The following is a 16,437-nucleotide window of genomic DNA, read 5'->3' as shown; positions in this document are numbered from 1 at the left end:
TATTGTTCATGGTTGAATACCCATTGTTTAATTCTTATCCTGTTCAAAATCCACTAACGGATCAAGAATTGAGTGTTTGTTTTTTATAAATCGTTTCAAAATGGTGATAAATTTGTTTGTCTGTTTGTTTAAGTTTAATCGTCTGTTTATTCCTAAAGTGTGTTTGTTGTTTTATTTGTTAATAATGCCCAATAGGTGTTGAGTTTTAGCTTTCTTGGATCTATCTCCCATTGTTTCACCTGGAGGGTTGCTGTTATTGAAGGTGATTTTCTCAGAAGTTTTTAAACAAAGGAGTCCGCTACAAGCTAGTATTTGCTTCTTTGATTCCTCAGCTTGACTGTGTGGGTAAGTTTTGCTTTATCTCTGCATGCAAGTTGGTCGTTTTTCGTTCGAAAATCATTCAAGCGTTACAAGGAAAAACATTGGAAACAATAATCAGCCATGCGTAACATATCAAACAATGGAAATGATCTTCAATAAACTATTCAGGGGGTATTGTTTCTATCCATTTACACTTTATAATACACCAACGTAACCCCCTGATTGTTTTTGTTTGTTTATTAATTTAGGCATAACGCAATCAATGATCTTTGAATGATCAGATGATACGCTTCAACCCATCTTAGTTTCCGAATCTTCCACCATTTCCATACGACTTATAGTTATAGGAAAACACAGAGTGAGTATTTTAAATATTTCTCGAAATCTTTTGTGATATTTTTGTTATTTTCTGGCATTTCTTTGTGTTATTTGGTTTGAATATTGTAAGTGTATTTGGCGAAAAAGCATATCCAATGAATGTAGAATACACTGGACAGTTTAAAGTTTATAAAACTTGCTTTTTGTTTGAAATTGTCTGATTGCAACCAAGAATATGAAAAAGTTTCAGCCAGAATTACCAGAAAACTATCTAAATTTATTTTGTGTTTGGCAAATATTTTATGGAGGTGAAATTTAAAATGGTCTTGTTCTATTCTCCTACTTCCCAAGAGCAATGAAATTTTGATATTCTTGGTTTTGCAAGCATCATCGTTAACCCTCTATTACTTGTTAAGATCCTAGTATCTTATTTTAATGTCTTCTTCGTTTATCTCTAGATGAACGGTCGTGTGTTGTTAACGTTGGCCCTTTGCGGTCTTATCCTTTTCGTCCAATTGGACGCAAAAGCCATCAAGCACAAGAAACACAAGAAAACACACATCAAACACAAAAAAGCGGGTAAGTTTCATTGCCATCTATCTCAAATAGCACTTTTAAAATCTGATATCACTAGTCTGAGTGGATTGCTTTTTGTCCATGCTCTAAATACCCTTTTTCGCTTATTAGGGCTCAGTTTTCTAATTTATGTATTTTCTATTAACAGCCCTCCCACAAGACCCACCAGCACCTGAAGGAGATGCCCCAGCCCCAGATGATGCCGCCGCCCCACCAGCCGGAGATGCTCCACCAGCAGGAGGCGCCCCACCAGCAGCCGGTGCTGATGATGAAGATGATGCTGCTGCTCCACCCGCAGCTGCCCCAAAACCAGGTGCAGGAGGTGCTCCACAACAACCAGGACAACAACCAGGACAACCTCCAATCAACCCAAATGATTTGGACGGTAACGGTGTTGCTGACAATCTTGAGCAACCACAACAACCTCTCCCAGGACAACCACCAGCACCTGGTGCACCTCCACCAGCTGAAGAAGAAGAAGAAGGCAGTGCCAGTGGTAAGTCTCCCTTAAATTATCATCATCACCTTTATTGAAGTTGACTATCATTAGTGGGATCTTTTACGTCTCTTTGTGGGAGATTTGAAGTCAGAGCGATAAAGTTGGTCAGCAAATAAATCAAAATTCGGAAGCTTCGCGTAATACAAGTTAAACATTTCAAGTGCACATTTTCCACCTCGCTAAAGTTTGTACTCACCTCTACGGCCCATAAGGCTTGAATCAGTGTGCTGGCTAACATTTGCTCTGACTTCTCATCTCGTCGATAATCTATTATGATTAAAATTATCATGCATGAGGGTATAGATAAAGCACGGTTCTTTATTCTTATTATCATTTTCTTAAAACACGTAGTAATTAAATCTAACTTGAAGGTTAAGCCATGCAGGTTGAGCCATGAAGGTTGTAGAACTAGTTTAAGGATAGTAGAGTTTTTCCTAGTCCTCTGAAATGCCCTATCGTCTGGTATTCTTTGGATTAAAGTTGGTTCAAGCCAGAATAAATAAAAAGTCAAGGGTAATTTTAGAGGACTGGGGATAATTCATGCACATCATCTTTCATGATTATTTCTGTAAGTGTCTAATTTATTTCTTTAAAAAAGTAAATGCAGTGAAACCAAAAGAAAACGTAAAATTTAATACAAGATTATTGATTCTCAATCTGTCTCAATACAAGTAGAAAATGAATTTATCGGGTTAGAATATTTCAGAGTGGGTAAACCTTTTTAAAATTTTCAGTGGTTTTCATTGCATTTACCTAAAGAAATTCGAATTCACAAAACTTGAATAAAAGTTAAGCATAGCAAAGTGTAGAAAATTAAGTTGAAAAGATTCCCTTTGAAAAACCTTGTGAAATTTTTAAAAACTCAATAAAACAATAATACAATGTATAGCAATGTGCCCTCCCGGTTATTACCGGGAACAATAATAAACAAACTTTGAAAGCTTGAAACTACAATCATGGACAAAATATGAGACAAGGGGATTTCTTTGCGAAATTTTAAACACCACAGATGATTTTTAAGCGCGTTAAATAACAGTTGGAAAGTACAGTTTTAACTGTGAGTTTTAACAAAAGACTCTGGATCTCAGGATTTAAAAGCTCGAATTTGCTCCAATAAGGCTTGGATTATAGAAACCATCGAACCACTCCAGAATCGAAAGATACAATGAAAGAAAGTGGAAGTGCTAAAATAGCAATTCTCGCTAGAACTTTAAATTCTGAAAAACGTTAAAATACACTAAAATCTCAATATATTTCGACCATGATTGTAGTACGTAAGAGAAACGAGCAATATCTAAAAGAAATTTTCTTTTTTGCTGTAATAACATTTTTGCACGAACCAGACCAAAAAATGACTAGATTTCTGATAGTATGTCGAGTTTAAAAAATGCATGTCTTTTTGCCCTTATCAGATGCTTAACTTTTATTCTTTTTTGTTGATGTCCATATGAAAAGTGAATGGCTAATATCGAAAATCGAAGTTGTCTTTTTTTTATTTTCTTAAGTTCACTGTCCCCACCATAATACCTATCGATGTGAGAATGTTTTTAGTTGTTATGCCATGCGCGACACGAAATCGTCCCTTGAAATTAGTCATTTATTTTTCACCCTTAAAGCACCCCTGTGATAAAGATTTAATGTTGTTTCCCTGGGTCATTTGGGGGAATTAAAAACACCCGTTTTGAAAAGATAAAACCTCCTTAGTATCTTTCACTTTTGTTTCTAAAACTACTGAGACCATGACCAGTAAAATACATACATACACACAAACTGACTGACTGAATGAAACGGTCCTTCCTATATCTAGGCGCCGCTCCACCACCCGCAAATCCAGTGGCCCCTTCATTACGTTTGTGCCCTGGTGATTGCGACCCACAATGTGCTCCAGCTTGCCATGACTTTTGTTGCAGTGGACATCCGGCCTTAAATAGATACAACGGACCACCTCCATGTGCCGAGCCCCCATGTATGCCTCCTATGCCACCCCCAATGCCAATGGCTGCACCCTGTGCCCAACCCCCTTGCGCCCCTGCAATGCCAATGGCTGCACCTTGTGCCCAACCCCCTTGCGCCCCTGCAATGCCAATGGCTGCACCTTGTGCCCAACCCCCTTGCGCTCCACCAATGCCAATGGCTGCACCTTGTGCCCAACCCCCTTGCGCTCCACCATTGCCAATGGCTGCACCTTGTGCTCAACCCCCTTGCGCCCCACCGATGCCAATGGCTGCACCTTGTGCCCAACCACCATGCGCTCCAGCTATGCCTGCTGCTATGCCATGCGCCCAACCTCCTTGTATGCCAGCATCAGCTCCTATGTGTCAACCACCCCCTAGTTGCATGCCAGCTGCCGCCCCTTCTGTGTGTGCACCAGGTCTTGTTCGATGTATGCCTGCTCAACCAGCAGCAGGATGCAACCTCCCACCACAATGCCCTCAAGCCACCCCTATGCCACAGTGTCTCCCTCCTGGTGCTTGTAGTGCTGAAGAGATCCCAACCCCAACAGAAAAACCTAAGCAAGAGAATTTGACCATGCATGAAATGATCATGAATATGCCACTACCATGTGCTCAACCTCCATGCATGCCTGCTGCTATGCCATGCGCCCAGCCGCCTTGTATGCAAGCCCCTATGGCTGCACCCTGTGCCCAACCTCCCTGTGCTGCTGCCCCTATGCCAATGTCTGCTGCTTGTGCCCAACCCCCATGTGCTTCTGCTCCAATGCCAATGTCTGCTCCATGCGCCCAGCCTCCTTGTGCTCCAGCCATGCAAATGGCTGCACCCTGCGCACGACCACCTTGTGCCCCTGCAATGCCTGCTGCTATGCCATGTGCCCAGCCTCCCTGTGCTGCTGCCCCAATGCCAATGGCCGCCCCCTGCGCCCAACCACCTTGTGCCCCTGCAATGCCTGCTGCTATGCCTTGTGCTCAGCCTCCATGTGCTCCACCCATGGCAGCCACCCCAGCCTGCGCTAAACCACCCTGCATGGCTCAACCTTCATGTGCTTCTTGTCGTCGCCATTGTGCTCCTCATTGTCCCAAAAGATGCTGTAAAAAATCCACCAAGAAATCTCACAAAAACAAACATTGAATTCCTTAACATCCTTTGAACTTAGTGTAGATAGACAGCCTTCCTCATTATGAGATCGACATTTTTAGGATTTGATGAGCCTCCACCACAAACACCACCACCACCACCTTCGAAATGTAACCAGTGTGATCCTTCTGATAGTAGTTGCCAATCTGACCCATCTTGTGCCCAACAACAGGGTGCCATGTGCACCCCCCAACCTGGTTGTGCCCCTTCCTTCACTCCAGGGTGCCTTAACTGCATGCCACAATACCCATCAGGATGTGCTGCCTTACCTCCAATGTGTTTCCCTCAAATGATGCCCCCTCCTCCCCCTCCTCCTTGTCCTGCCCCTGGTTCCTGCACACCAGCAGAACTTGAAGCAAGCAAAATGCCGACTCCTCCTCCAGTCCCTGTGCAATTCCAAAGTCCAGATTCATTCCTTGTCACATGTCCATTGCCGCCCTGCATGCAACAACAGATGCCTTGTGGTCAAGCTGGAGCTGCCCCTTGTCCCGGAGCTAAGTCCCCTGCGTGTCCTTCCGGTTGTGGAAGTACTTGTGGCCCAAAATGTCATCGGCGCTGCTGTAAAAAGCATAAAAAATCAACCAAGAAAACCTCAAAACACAAGCGGAAACAACATTAATTCTTTTTCTACCATTTTATAAAAACCCTCTAAAACACATATACCAAACAAACAAAAACATTCTCACAATCACATCAAAAAAACTTTTTCTTCATTAAATAGGAATGGCCCCACCTCCTCCACCTCCACCTAAACCAGCACCAAAACCTGTCTGCGATGAATGTCCACCAGCCGGTGCTCCACCACCATTAGACTGTATGCCTGCCCCAGCCTGTGCCCCAGTTGCTGACCCATGTATGCCAGCACCGGGATGTGCCCCAATGGCCCCACCAATGGGATGCATGGGAGCCGCTTGTGCCCCACAAATGCCCGCCGGATGCGCCCCAATGCCAGCCGGATGTGCCCCACCAATGCCAGCCATGCCCGCTATGCCCGCCCCATGTGCCCCACAACCAGGATGTGCCCCAATGGCTCCACCAGTTGGATGTCAAGGTGCCGCCTGTGCCCCACAAATGCCCGCCGGATGTGCCCCAATGGCAGCCGGATGTGCCCCACCAATGCCCATGCCAATGTCCCCCTGTGGAATGTGTAAGAAACACTGCACAAAAGCATGTCAAGCCAAGAAATGCTGCAAAAAATCCGCAAAGACCAAGAAGGCTAAGAAACATCATTAAATTCTCACTCGCTTATCTATGATGCCAACTTCAACCAAACACAATGTGGAATGTCAACCTTTTTTTACCATGATATAGAGTTTTAAACAATATAATTATTTTTTTGTTAAAAGTAAATATTTTTTTTCTGCAAGAAAGTTGATTTGAATTTTAATACATATGATTTTTGATGACTTCTTTTGGGCGCAAGTGCTTCGGGTGGACACGGGTGGACACCCAAGGAACGGACACGTTTTCATATCCATACAAATGACCTATGACATAATAACGCAATGAGACTCTTTCAAAACCATTTAGTGACATAACACAAAAATATTTTCTTCTCAACTTTTTAGTCCACTCTAGGTTTATCCCGAAGCACTTGGGCTTCTCTTCCCTCCATTTAGAAACGCCCATAGCTATTCATCACATCATTATTTTTTGCAACTACATTGAATTAAATAACCTTATACCTACCTATATCTGGCTTTTGCACCGAGTGTAAACGATATAAAAGCATAGTCAGAGATGAAAATGTGATGGATGGTTCAACACTTCTAAAGTCTCTATTAAACAAAGTTTTCAAAATATCATCGAGTATGCACGCTTCTCTTTTCTTCCTTGCTTTTCTTAAGTCCAAAAATGATAGTTTTTAGCGGAAATTTGTTCAACTGAAGAAGCAACTCAACAGTATTATGAAATCTTTGTTTTTATACCTCTGTACCTCGTCGATTTTTTACTGTTGTAAATTATTGACATTTGAAGGACATTTTCGACCAACTTATTCAAAAAAGCTTTTGAGGGAAAATCTATTTTAGCCATAATTTTTTTCCATACTTTTCGGAAATGTGTTCATTCAAAAGAAAATAACCGAAGCTTAAGTTTTTTTCAATCCCGGTAGGTCAACCTTGTTTATTTTTGTTTTCATGTCCTTGATAAAACCCCTTAATGCCATTCTAAAAGTTTCAATGTCTTTCCTGACCAGAAAGGTCAGCAGTATGAATTGTTACTTCAAAGCATTGCTACAAAAACTTTTTAGTAAATTGCCAAATCTAGCTTACACCCCTAAAGTTTAAAAGGAAAATTGAAGGCCTTCAAAAAAAAAACTACTTTCGTTGTGATTTTTGCATAGAGACACGTTTTGAATTTTAACTTCCGATTTGAAAATAATTTTGTGTTAAATTTTTCTTCGATTTGAAAAAATTGTTGCCTCGAATAATTTTCTCAATTTGAAAAAATTGTTGTGTCAAATACTTTTCTCGATTTAAAAGATTGTCGTGTCAAATATTTTTCTCGATTTGAAAAAACTGTTGCGTCAAATACTGTATTTTTCTCGATTTAAAAGATTGTTGTGTCAAATATTTTTCTCGATTTGAAAAGATTGTTGCGTCAAATATTTTTCTCGATTTAAAAGATTGTTGTGTCAAATATTTTTCTCGATTTGAAGAGATTGTTGTGTCAAATGTTTTTCTCGATTTGAAAAAATTGTTGCGTCAAATATTTTGCTCGATTTAAAAGATTGTTGTGTCAAATATTTTTCTCGATTTGAAGAGATTGTTGTGTCAAATGTTTTTCTCGATTTGAAAAAATTGTTGCGTCAAATATTTTGCTCGATTTAAAAAAATTGTTTGGTCAAATATTTTTCTCGATTTGAAAAGATTGTTTTGTTTGAAAAAATTGTTGCATCAAATATGTTTCTTGATTTAAAAAAAAATTATTGTGTTAATTATTTTTTTTCTCTTGATTTCGCAAATTCTCGATTTTAACAAAAATTCGTGACAAAGAATTATTAAGTCCAATATATTTCTAGATTTAAAAGAGAAATTACGCTAGATTTTTTCCTCGAAATATGGTTTCAAATTCGTCAAATTATTTTAGAGTGGAATTCTTTGAATCTTTTTATGTTTTTATTTGAAAGAGGTAATAACTTGAAATGTTTACCAATTTTTTTCTCATGAATTTAGAATCGGGAAAATCGACCCATCGACTTATACGCCCAATAATCAAGGTTTTTTATGAGAACGTTTGCTTCAGCCTTAAAGGTCCCTTAAAGTAATAGATTAAACTTTGAACCGAATGTTGCTACCATATTGGTCCTTTTAAAGGCTGGCGTAAAAGGCCGATTGATTAGGACATCCCCTTCTCACAGACCTACTGGGACCCCGTTCTTTATTCATGGTAAAATCTTATTGTCGTTTAGACTTTCCAAAATCTTTAGGTTACTCCCATAGATTTATAAAACCCGAAGGGCTAGATGTCAGGCTTTAAGCCATCGCAGGCAAAAAGAAGTGAATATCGGAAAAAATATTGTTGCTATTGATTTCGAAAACCCGCGAAGCTTCTGATTGGTCAATCGCTGAAATTCTATTGTAATGTCACGTGACTTAGGATTTCCTACCTAACCACGGCTCACTTTTCAGCAAAAGTTCACTTTCAGCAAAAGTTTTACATCTAGCCCTTCGGGCTTTATAAATCTATGGTTACCCCTATTTTAATTAAAAGCATGAAAAACTTCAAACATCAACATCAAACAAAGTTTCATTGTTAATTTTTTTTGACTGGATTTCTATTTTATTATCATTATTCATTATCCAAAGGAATCTTGTATTTCACTGCGTTTGCAACACTTCTCTTGATAAAAAGCAAAGCTTAACGCAGTACAATTTTGTGGTTATTTTTATGAAGGGAGAAGAGAGAACTAGCTTGCATTCTTACTTTAAAACATACACAAACACCAAAAAAATTCATACAAAATCTTTCACGTTTAATATTTCGTAAAAAAAAACTAAACTGATAAAGTGCAGCACCACTTTCCTTTCATAAAAATTTCAACAAAACATTTTCAGCCTTATAAACAAAAGTAGAATGCAAATGCATCTAGTTGTCTTTTCTCTTCTTCTACAGCTCCACAAGCGCTGGCACCCACGCCTGACCCTTACTCACCACCACAGTTAGCGGGTGGCCATATGTTGCCTGGACCTACACCAGACCCATTTGAAATGGGCTACAACGAACCAAGATACTGTCCTGAGCCATGTCCTCAAGAATGTGCTCCTGGATGCTATGATTGGTGTTGCTACCCATCAGTACAGGTGCCTCCACCTCCTATGCAGTTGATGATGGTGCCAGTCAACACCTCCAAGCCTGTAGCTCCTCCACCACCAGCTCCACTACCTTACCCAATGCAGTATGGTATCAATGACGCCTGCTCACCCAACCCATGTCCAGCTAAGAAGCATGTAGTTGCTTCCAAGAACACAACAGTGGTAGCCCCTAAAATCGTCGTTGCTCCATCCCCTGCGAAGATGGTACCTATAACATTGCAGAAAAGCTCATCAGCAGCAGCCGTGGAAAATAAACCTTCCGTCAAGGATACTGAAAATTCACTGGAGAAAGCAGATAAGGACAATATTTTTGACTTAGAAACGGAACCTACAAACACAATTAAATCGAAAGAGGCTTCTTCCAGCGTTGAAACGACGAAGAAAGGTTTTGCTGCTGTCTCTTCAGACAAATCCAAAAGCCAACCTCATGTTTCCAAATTTGTTAAAACCAACGAGGATGACAACAATGACGTTGAAACGACGTCGTCAGATGACGACGACATTGTATAAATCAACACCGCAAACGACATCATTAGATGACGTCATAAAAAGCCTGGACTAAAAATAGACATTATTATTAACAACCTTTAGGGACTAATTTAGATTGATCAATTTAGTTAGAGTTTTATAGCAAATTTTGATAAGTTTCAGATGGACGTCTAATTGAAAATACCTGATAATTTCAGGGCGAATGCTATAAGGAGTGAATTATTATTACCAAGGCTAAAAATATTATAACTTAAATATTTCTCTTATCGCAACAAGAGATTCTGGTAACTACGGATTACAGCAAATTTGTAAAGCATTGGAATTTTGTCAAGCTTCTTTAAAATTTTTAAATATTTTGATTTTTATAATCAATTGTAGATAGATTTGACTAGTTTATTTAAAAACTTGTAGACCAATGAAATAACAACGTAATCAAACAAATTTCAAAATGTACTCGATCTTATTATCCCTTTAACTGATTGGCCGGTATTTGACCCTAAATAAACAAATTAAAAAAAACATACACACCTTCACTTTACAGAAAAGTCTACAGAGGAATCTAATTAAAAACTCAAATGGGTTAGTTTGCATTTTTTCAACACACTACATACCTCACACGACAAACAAAACTAACAACAAAATCTCTTTTCTTTTCGTTTATTAGGGTTAATGCCACCAATCAGCGATGGGTCAGTTGCGCCAGCCCCTACCGCCGCCCCTAAACGCCCTTGCCCACCCCCAAGACCTGAATGTGCGCCACAAATGCAATGTAATCAGATGGGTTGTATGCCACAGTTACCAATGGGATGTGCCCCTTCACCTCCATGGTGTGAACCTACCATGCTTATCCCCATGATGCAGAACCCCTGTATGCCACAACCTGGATGTATGCCACAAATGCCAGCTGGCTGTATGATGCAAGGAGCCGGTTGTATGCCACAGATGCCAGCTGGATGCGGTCCAATGCCAGTTGGTTGTGGACAGCAAATACCTATGATGATGCCACAGATGCCAGCTCCAATGCCTATGATGCCACAACCTTCATGTCAACCACGACCAGGATGTTACCCCATGCCTCCACCAACAGGATGTGCTCCTCCAGCTACATGTATGCCTCAACTCCCTGCTGGATGTCAACAAATGCCAATGGGCTGCCCACAATACCCTATCCAAGCTCCAGCTCAAGCTTGTAGATCTTGTAAACGAATGTGCACTAAAGCTTGCCAAAAGAAAAAGTGTTGCAAACGCTCTGCCAAGAAACACAATTAATTGTTATGAAACTTTTTGAGGGAAAGATTTATTCTAATATTCTGAATTTAAAACGATCTTTAATGGTTTCATATTTGGAAAAGAGTACAATGAATAACCGAAAGAATAAACAGTTTCATACAACAATCTATGAAATGTCTGCTGTCAATAGTATACTAGATAGTGAATTTTTATATTGTATTCGTGAAGATTTGATATTTAAACAATACTTAGAAGTAAAAATATTTGGAATATTTGAAATATAATTCGATTAGAATCTTACAATGACATTGTCAATTGATGAAATATCTCTCTATTTTCTTTGGAATTGTTATTATCTCCCAAATATCTACCTGGTGTATTATCAAAGTTTCAGTAATTGTTAGAAACTATCTTTAAATGTTAACATTTTTGTTGATCTTCAATCAATGTTAGAGGGCGTACGGTTCGACGGTGTGACGGTCGGTTTTCTGCATATTTTAGCAATTTTTGCTTTGGATATTGACGGTAATCCAAGAAAAATGTGTCGGTATTTCGGTGCTTGCGACCCTTTTACGTTCCTTGCATTACACCTTGTAATGTCTGTCTCTTCTTATAATTGACGAATGGGGAAATATCTTTTCTAAATTAACCTTATTGATTGAATATTTTTCTGAATTCTTAAGCGTAACATTATTAGCAAGACTAAAACTTAACCAATCAGTAATTTCAATAATTTCAAAGTAACCTTTTCATATAATCATGTGCATGTTCCATACACACCGCATACATTTTTGCATGTTTCGTTTTTCTCTAACCCATAGATGAAGGTGAAGATGATGCAGCCGCTGCCCCTCCTCCTCCAGGTGGTGCTCCTTCTCCTCCAGGTGGTGCTCCTCCTCCTCCAGGTGGTGCTCCTCCACCTCCAGGAGGTGCTGGAGGTTGTGGTTGTCCTCCTCCTCCTAAACCTGCTTGTCCTCCACCACCACCACCACCCCCTCCTCCATGCCCTCCACCAGCACCCTGCCCACCACCACCTCCGCCACCACCACCTCCTCCTCCATGCCCACCACCATGCGGACCCTTTACCATCCAACCTCTTCCCCCGATGTTACCTGAATGTGGTTGCCAAGCAGCTCCTCCAGCTCCACCACCATGTCCAGCTCCATGCCCTCCACCTTGCCCACCCCCATGTGCTGCCCCTTGTCTAGCACCTTGTCCTCCTCCATGCCCACCTCCATGTCCACCACCATGCCATGCCCCTTGTCCTGCTCCATGCCCTCCCCCATGCCCTGCTCCTTGTCCTGCTCCTTGCCCTCCCCCATGTCCTGCCCCTTGTCCTGCTCCTTGCCCAGCTCCATGCCCTGCCCCATGTCCACCTCCATGTCCTGCTCCTTGCCCAGCTCCTTGTCCTGCCCCTTGCCCAGCTCCATGCCCAGCTCCATGCCCTGCCCCATGTCCTCCACCATGTCCCCCACCTGCACCAGCCTGCCCACCACCCTGCCCACCTCCTTGTCCACCCCCAGCGCCAGCTTGTGCTCCACCTTGTGCTCCACCATGTCCACCACCGGCGCCAGCCTGCCCACCTCCTCCCATTACCATCCATGCTAAACCAACCGAAATTAAGCTCCCTTGCCCTGCACCTCCACCGCCACCACCTCCAGCCGCACCTTGTGCTGCCCCATGTGCCCCAGCATGTCCTCCACCAATGGCTCCTTCTTGTGGCATGTGCAAACGTAAATGTTTGGCTGGTTGTGATAAGAAATGTTGCAAGAAGTCTCACAAGAAATCCCACAAAGATTAGACTGTTAGCTTCATCTAAATTAATCGTCAACATAGTTGCATGACCAACCGAAGCCATATTTTCAGACACTTAACTTCGAATTTGAATAGATTCTTCATGATATAATTTACATACGCATGGGCCGGATGGATAGAAAGTTCGTTTCATTCACGCTCGTAATTTTTTATTTCGATGTTTATAAATAGGTCTAGCAGTTTTCAAAACTTGTGAAAATACATATACTATATATATTTTTTTAAAGTAAAAATATTAATATATTGCTTGGATGTCAATAGGGTTGCACTTCATTTACATCCAAAATCTTACCTTAAATTCGGGACTGAAACTTCGGTCAAGTTTTGTTTTATTTTCTCACAAGTCCTTTATCACTTATGTTTCACTTTGTTTCATGTTTAACCCTTGTGTAAGCACGATGAAGAAAAAAGTTTTTGCATGATTTTATGTGTATGCATGTTTTCTTTCTTTTTTTGATCCTAGGTGCAGGAGTTCAACCTCCTCTTTCCGATGGCTCCAAACCACCACCAAAAGCTCAACCAGACATGCCAGCTGTTCTACCTGATTGCCCACCAATGACACCGATGTCTCCTCCATGTGCTCCACCCTGCGCCCCGCCATGTGCACCTCCTATGCCACAACTAATGCCTTGTGCTCAACCCCCTTGTATGCCTGCACAAATGCCTTGTGCTCAACCTCCTTGTATGCCTGCACAAATGCCTGTGCCTCCTTGTATGCCTGCACAAATGCCTTGTGCTCAGCCTCGTTGTATGCCTGCACAAATGCCCTGTGCTCAACCCCCTTGTATGCCTGCACAAATGCCTTGTGCTCAACCTCCTTGTATGCCTGCACAAATGCCTTGTGCTCAACCTCCTTGTATGCCTGCACAAATGCCCTGTGCTCAACCCCCTTGTATGCCTGCACAAATGCCTTGTGCTCAACCTCCTTGCGCCCAACCAATGCCTGCTGCTATGCCATGTGCACATCCTCCTTGTGCTCCTGCTGCACCACCTTGTCAAGCGCCATGTGCACCTGCCTGCCCACCACCTTGTGCCCCACCTGCCCCTGCCTGCCCACCACCTTGCGCTCCACCAGCTCCTGCCTGTCCACCACCTTGTGCTCCACCTGCCCCTGCTTGCCCACCACCTTGTGCTCCACCTGCCCCTGCCTGTCCACCACCTTGTGCTCCTTGCGCTCCACCAGCACCAATGGCTCCTTCTTGTGGCATGTGCAAACGTAAATGTTTGGCTGGTTGTGATAAGAAATGTTGCAAGAAGTCTCACAAGAAGTCCCACAAAGATTAGATTGGCTTTTAAGCAATGAAATTCTTTTTTCATGCATGGACTAACTAGTGACTAACATATTATTTTATAAGAATTAATAAATAGCATATTTAAACCCTTATTTTCAAAGAAATGATAACTTAGCAAAGTAAAAATCACCACGGTATGTCTATGTTAATGATAATCATAAAAATTCGTAATCAGCGTTATGCTTACTATTCTCTTCCTTTTTAGGACCAGCAGCAACTCCTCCTCAGAGTGGCGCCGGTGCCCCTCCAAAAGACGATGGTAGTGGTGTCCCTCCCTCAAGTGGAAAGCCTCCCCCAGGTGGTGCCACTCCACCAGGTGGTGCTCCTCCCCCAGGTGGTGCTCCTCCTCCAGGCGGTTCTCCTCCTCCAGGCGGTGCTCCTCCTCCAGGCGCGGTGCTCCTCCTCCAGGCGGTCCTGCGGTGCTCCTCCTCCAGGCGGTGCTCCTCCTCCAGGCGGTGCTCCTCCTCCAGGCGGTGCTCCTCCTCCAGGCGGTGCTCCTCCTCCAGGCGGTGCTCCTCCTCCAGGTGGTGCTCCCCCCAGGCGGGCTCCTCCTCCAGGCGGTGCTCCTCCTCCAGGCGGTGCTACTCCTCCAGGTGGTGCTCCTCCCCCAGGTGGTGCTCCATGTGGTGCTCCCCCATGTCCTCCCCCAATGCCAATTCCAGTTCCATGTGCTGCTCCCCCTTGTGCTCCGATGCCGGCTCCTTGCGCAGTACCACAGTGTGAAGTTTCTATCCGTGTTCCTGATTCCCATGTTCAGTTACCAGCCCCTCCTCCAATGATGGCTGCTCCTTGTGCACCACCGTGTATCCCTCCACCACCGCCACCTCCACCACCACCTCCTCCTCCACCTCCACCACCACCACCTCCTCCTCCTCCTCCTCCTCCTCCTCCACCACCACCACCACCTCCTCCTCCTCCTCCTCCTCCTCCCCTCCTCCACCACCACCACCACCCCCTTGTCTCCCACCTCCACCACCTTGCGCACCAGCGGCTGTCTGTCCACCACCACCACCTCCGTGCATGCCATCATGTGGAATGTGTAAGAAGAAATGTATAAGTGGGTGCAACAAGAAATGTTGTAAGAATGGTAAAGCAAAATCGCATCACAAAAGATCACACAAGAAACAAGCCAAGCACCACAAGAAGGTCCATGATGAAGTCGATCACTCCTGAATAAATGCAAAAACCGCCAAATTTAAATCTGATTGAAGAAAAGATAGCGCTCATTTCTTTACTTTGCAGAAGCTTTTTGTATTGACAAAGACATGTGTGATTAACACACAGCTTCAAAGAGGAGGCATAGTAAACTTTAAGGATAGTGACCTAAAAAGAAACTTTTAGCTATTTATATTATTCACGCACTTAATATTTTATATACACCACCGAAATCAAAATAAACGAGTAGACCTCATATCTTTTGAATGTTATCTTTCTTTAGATGACAAAATACGGACAATATGAAACAACATAACTCTAATTTAGTTAGCGGACATACATCGGTTGGAGGAAATAGTAGTTCGTTTTCAGATGTTTTGTCTTGTAAAAAATTGTTCAATCCTGCAGGATATTTGTATCCCCAAAAATAAACTAGGCGTTTCAGGTGTTTTAGGTGACCATTGCACGGGGACTTTTGGACTATCACTTAAAACTGTCATGTTCAACTTGCATAGCACATATCATGGTACTTTTTCTCCTTATTTTTCCCTTTTATCGTTAATTCCGATGCACTTCATTAATACTGGTACTATTATGTAGTGCAGCTAATTCTTAAACATAAACAGAGTCCTTCTTATATGGAATCAAATATACTATAATAAAAGCTTAAGCTTAGTTTTTATTATCTCTTTGATGGAATCCATCAGAATGCACGTGAAAAATAATATCGATACTTGTTTCATCTTGATTTATTTTGTTTGTTTGAAATCTTATCCGGTGATTGTGTTGTTGATACGTATGCAGACCTCTATCAGGGCATCAACAATGATGATATCTCATATCATGTTGTGGCGTAATGAAGCAAAGCCCCGTAAAGCATCATAATGCACGTTGAAGGTCGAATCGTCCACCATACACTACATAGATATCCTTTCGACTTTGTAAGTCTTGTGCTCAGTGGTTTCACATCTTAATAATATATCCAAAATATATGCTTATGTCCCCTCTGACCCCTATCATTGAGTGGGAAAGTCGAGAGCCAAATTGGTGCTTCTTCGTGAACTCCATCTTCGTAGACGTTGCTGGGTCGTTGTCATGTTCTCCGAGTTTTTGAATGAGCCTTTGGCCTTTTCATAAAAGATATCGAATTAGTGGCTGCTTTCGAAAAGATGTATATACACGTTTTCCCAGTCCGATTTTGGGTGGTGAATGGGAATTGGCCACTCTCGCTCCCGTAGTTTTAATGTGCCAATCCGCCATCGAAATTCATATGTCAATGAAATGAATGAGCCAATGAAATTATAAAGTTATATTATAGTCAAAATCGTTGCTA

At 42.2% G+C, this 16,437-nt stretch overlaps 2 protein-coding genes across 6 annotated transcripts; both read left to right on the top strand.

Moving 5' to 3' along the window:
* The first annotated feature begins 569 nt into the window (after positions 1-569).
* Positions 570-14,078, top strand: LOC136808838 (basic proline-rich protein-like). Of its 5 annotated transcripts, XM_067065395.1 has the most exons (5): positions 570-679; positions 1,098-1,218; positions 1,364-1,711; positions 13,121-13,795; positions 13,838-14,078. In XM_067065395.1, the coding sequence occupies exons 2-5, from the start codon at positions 1,098-1,100 to the stop codon at positions 13,939-13,941; spliced, it is 1,248 nt and encodes a 415-aa protein (XP_066921496.1). In that variant the 5' UTR covers positions 570-679; the 3' UTR covers positions 13,942-14,078. The 5 variants fall into 5 exon arrangements, with proteins under 5 accessions (XP_066921496.1, XP_066921495.1, XP_066921497.1 ...); XM_067065394.1 differs by lacking the exons at positions 13,121-13,795; positions 13,838-14,078 and adding an exon at positions 11,664-12,915; XM_067065396.1 differs by lacking the exons at positions 13,121-13,795; positions 13,838-14,078 and adding an exon at positions 8,924-10,053.
* LOC136808773 (basic proline-rich protein-like) lies at positions 13,973-15,420 on the top strand. Its single transcript, XM_067065311.1, has 4 exons — positions 13,973-13,988; positions 14,155-14,337; positions 14,384-14,988; positions 15,388-15,420. Exons 1-4 carry the CDS (start codon positions 13,973-13,975, stop codon positions 15,418-15,420), a joined length of 837 nt encoding a protein of 278 aa, XP_066921412.1.
* The last annotated feature ends 1,017 nt before the right edge of the window (positions 15,421-16,437 follow it).

The sequence above is a fragment of the Clytia hemisphaerica genome, unplaced genomic scaffold (genome assembly GCF_902728285.1).
Source record: "Clytia hemisphaerica strain Z4C2 unplaced genomic scaffold, Clytia hemisphaerica genome assembly, whole genome shotgun sequence".
In the NCBI taxonomy this organism is placed as follows: Eukaryota; Metazoa; Cnidaria; class Hydrozoa; order Leptothecata; family Clytiidae; genus Clytia; species Clytia hemisphaerica.
The sequence above is the reverse complement of the archived record's forward strand: the minus strand, read 5'-3'. Positions and strand labels throughout refer to the sequence as shown.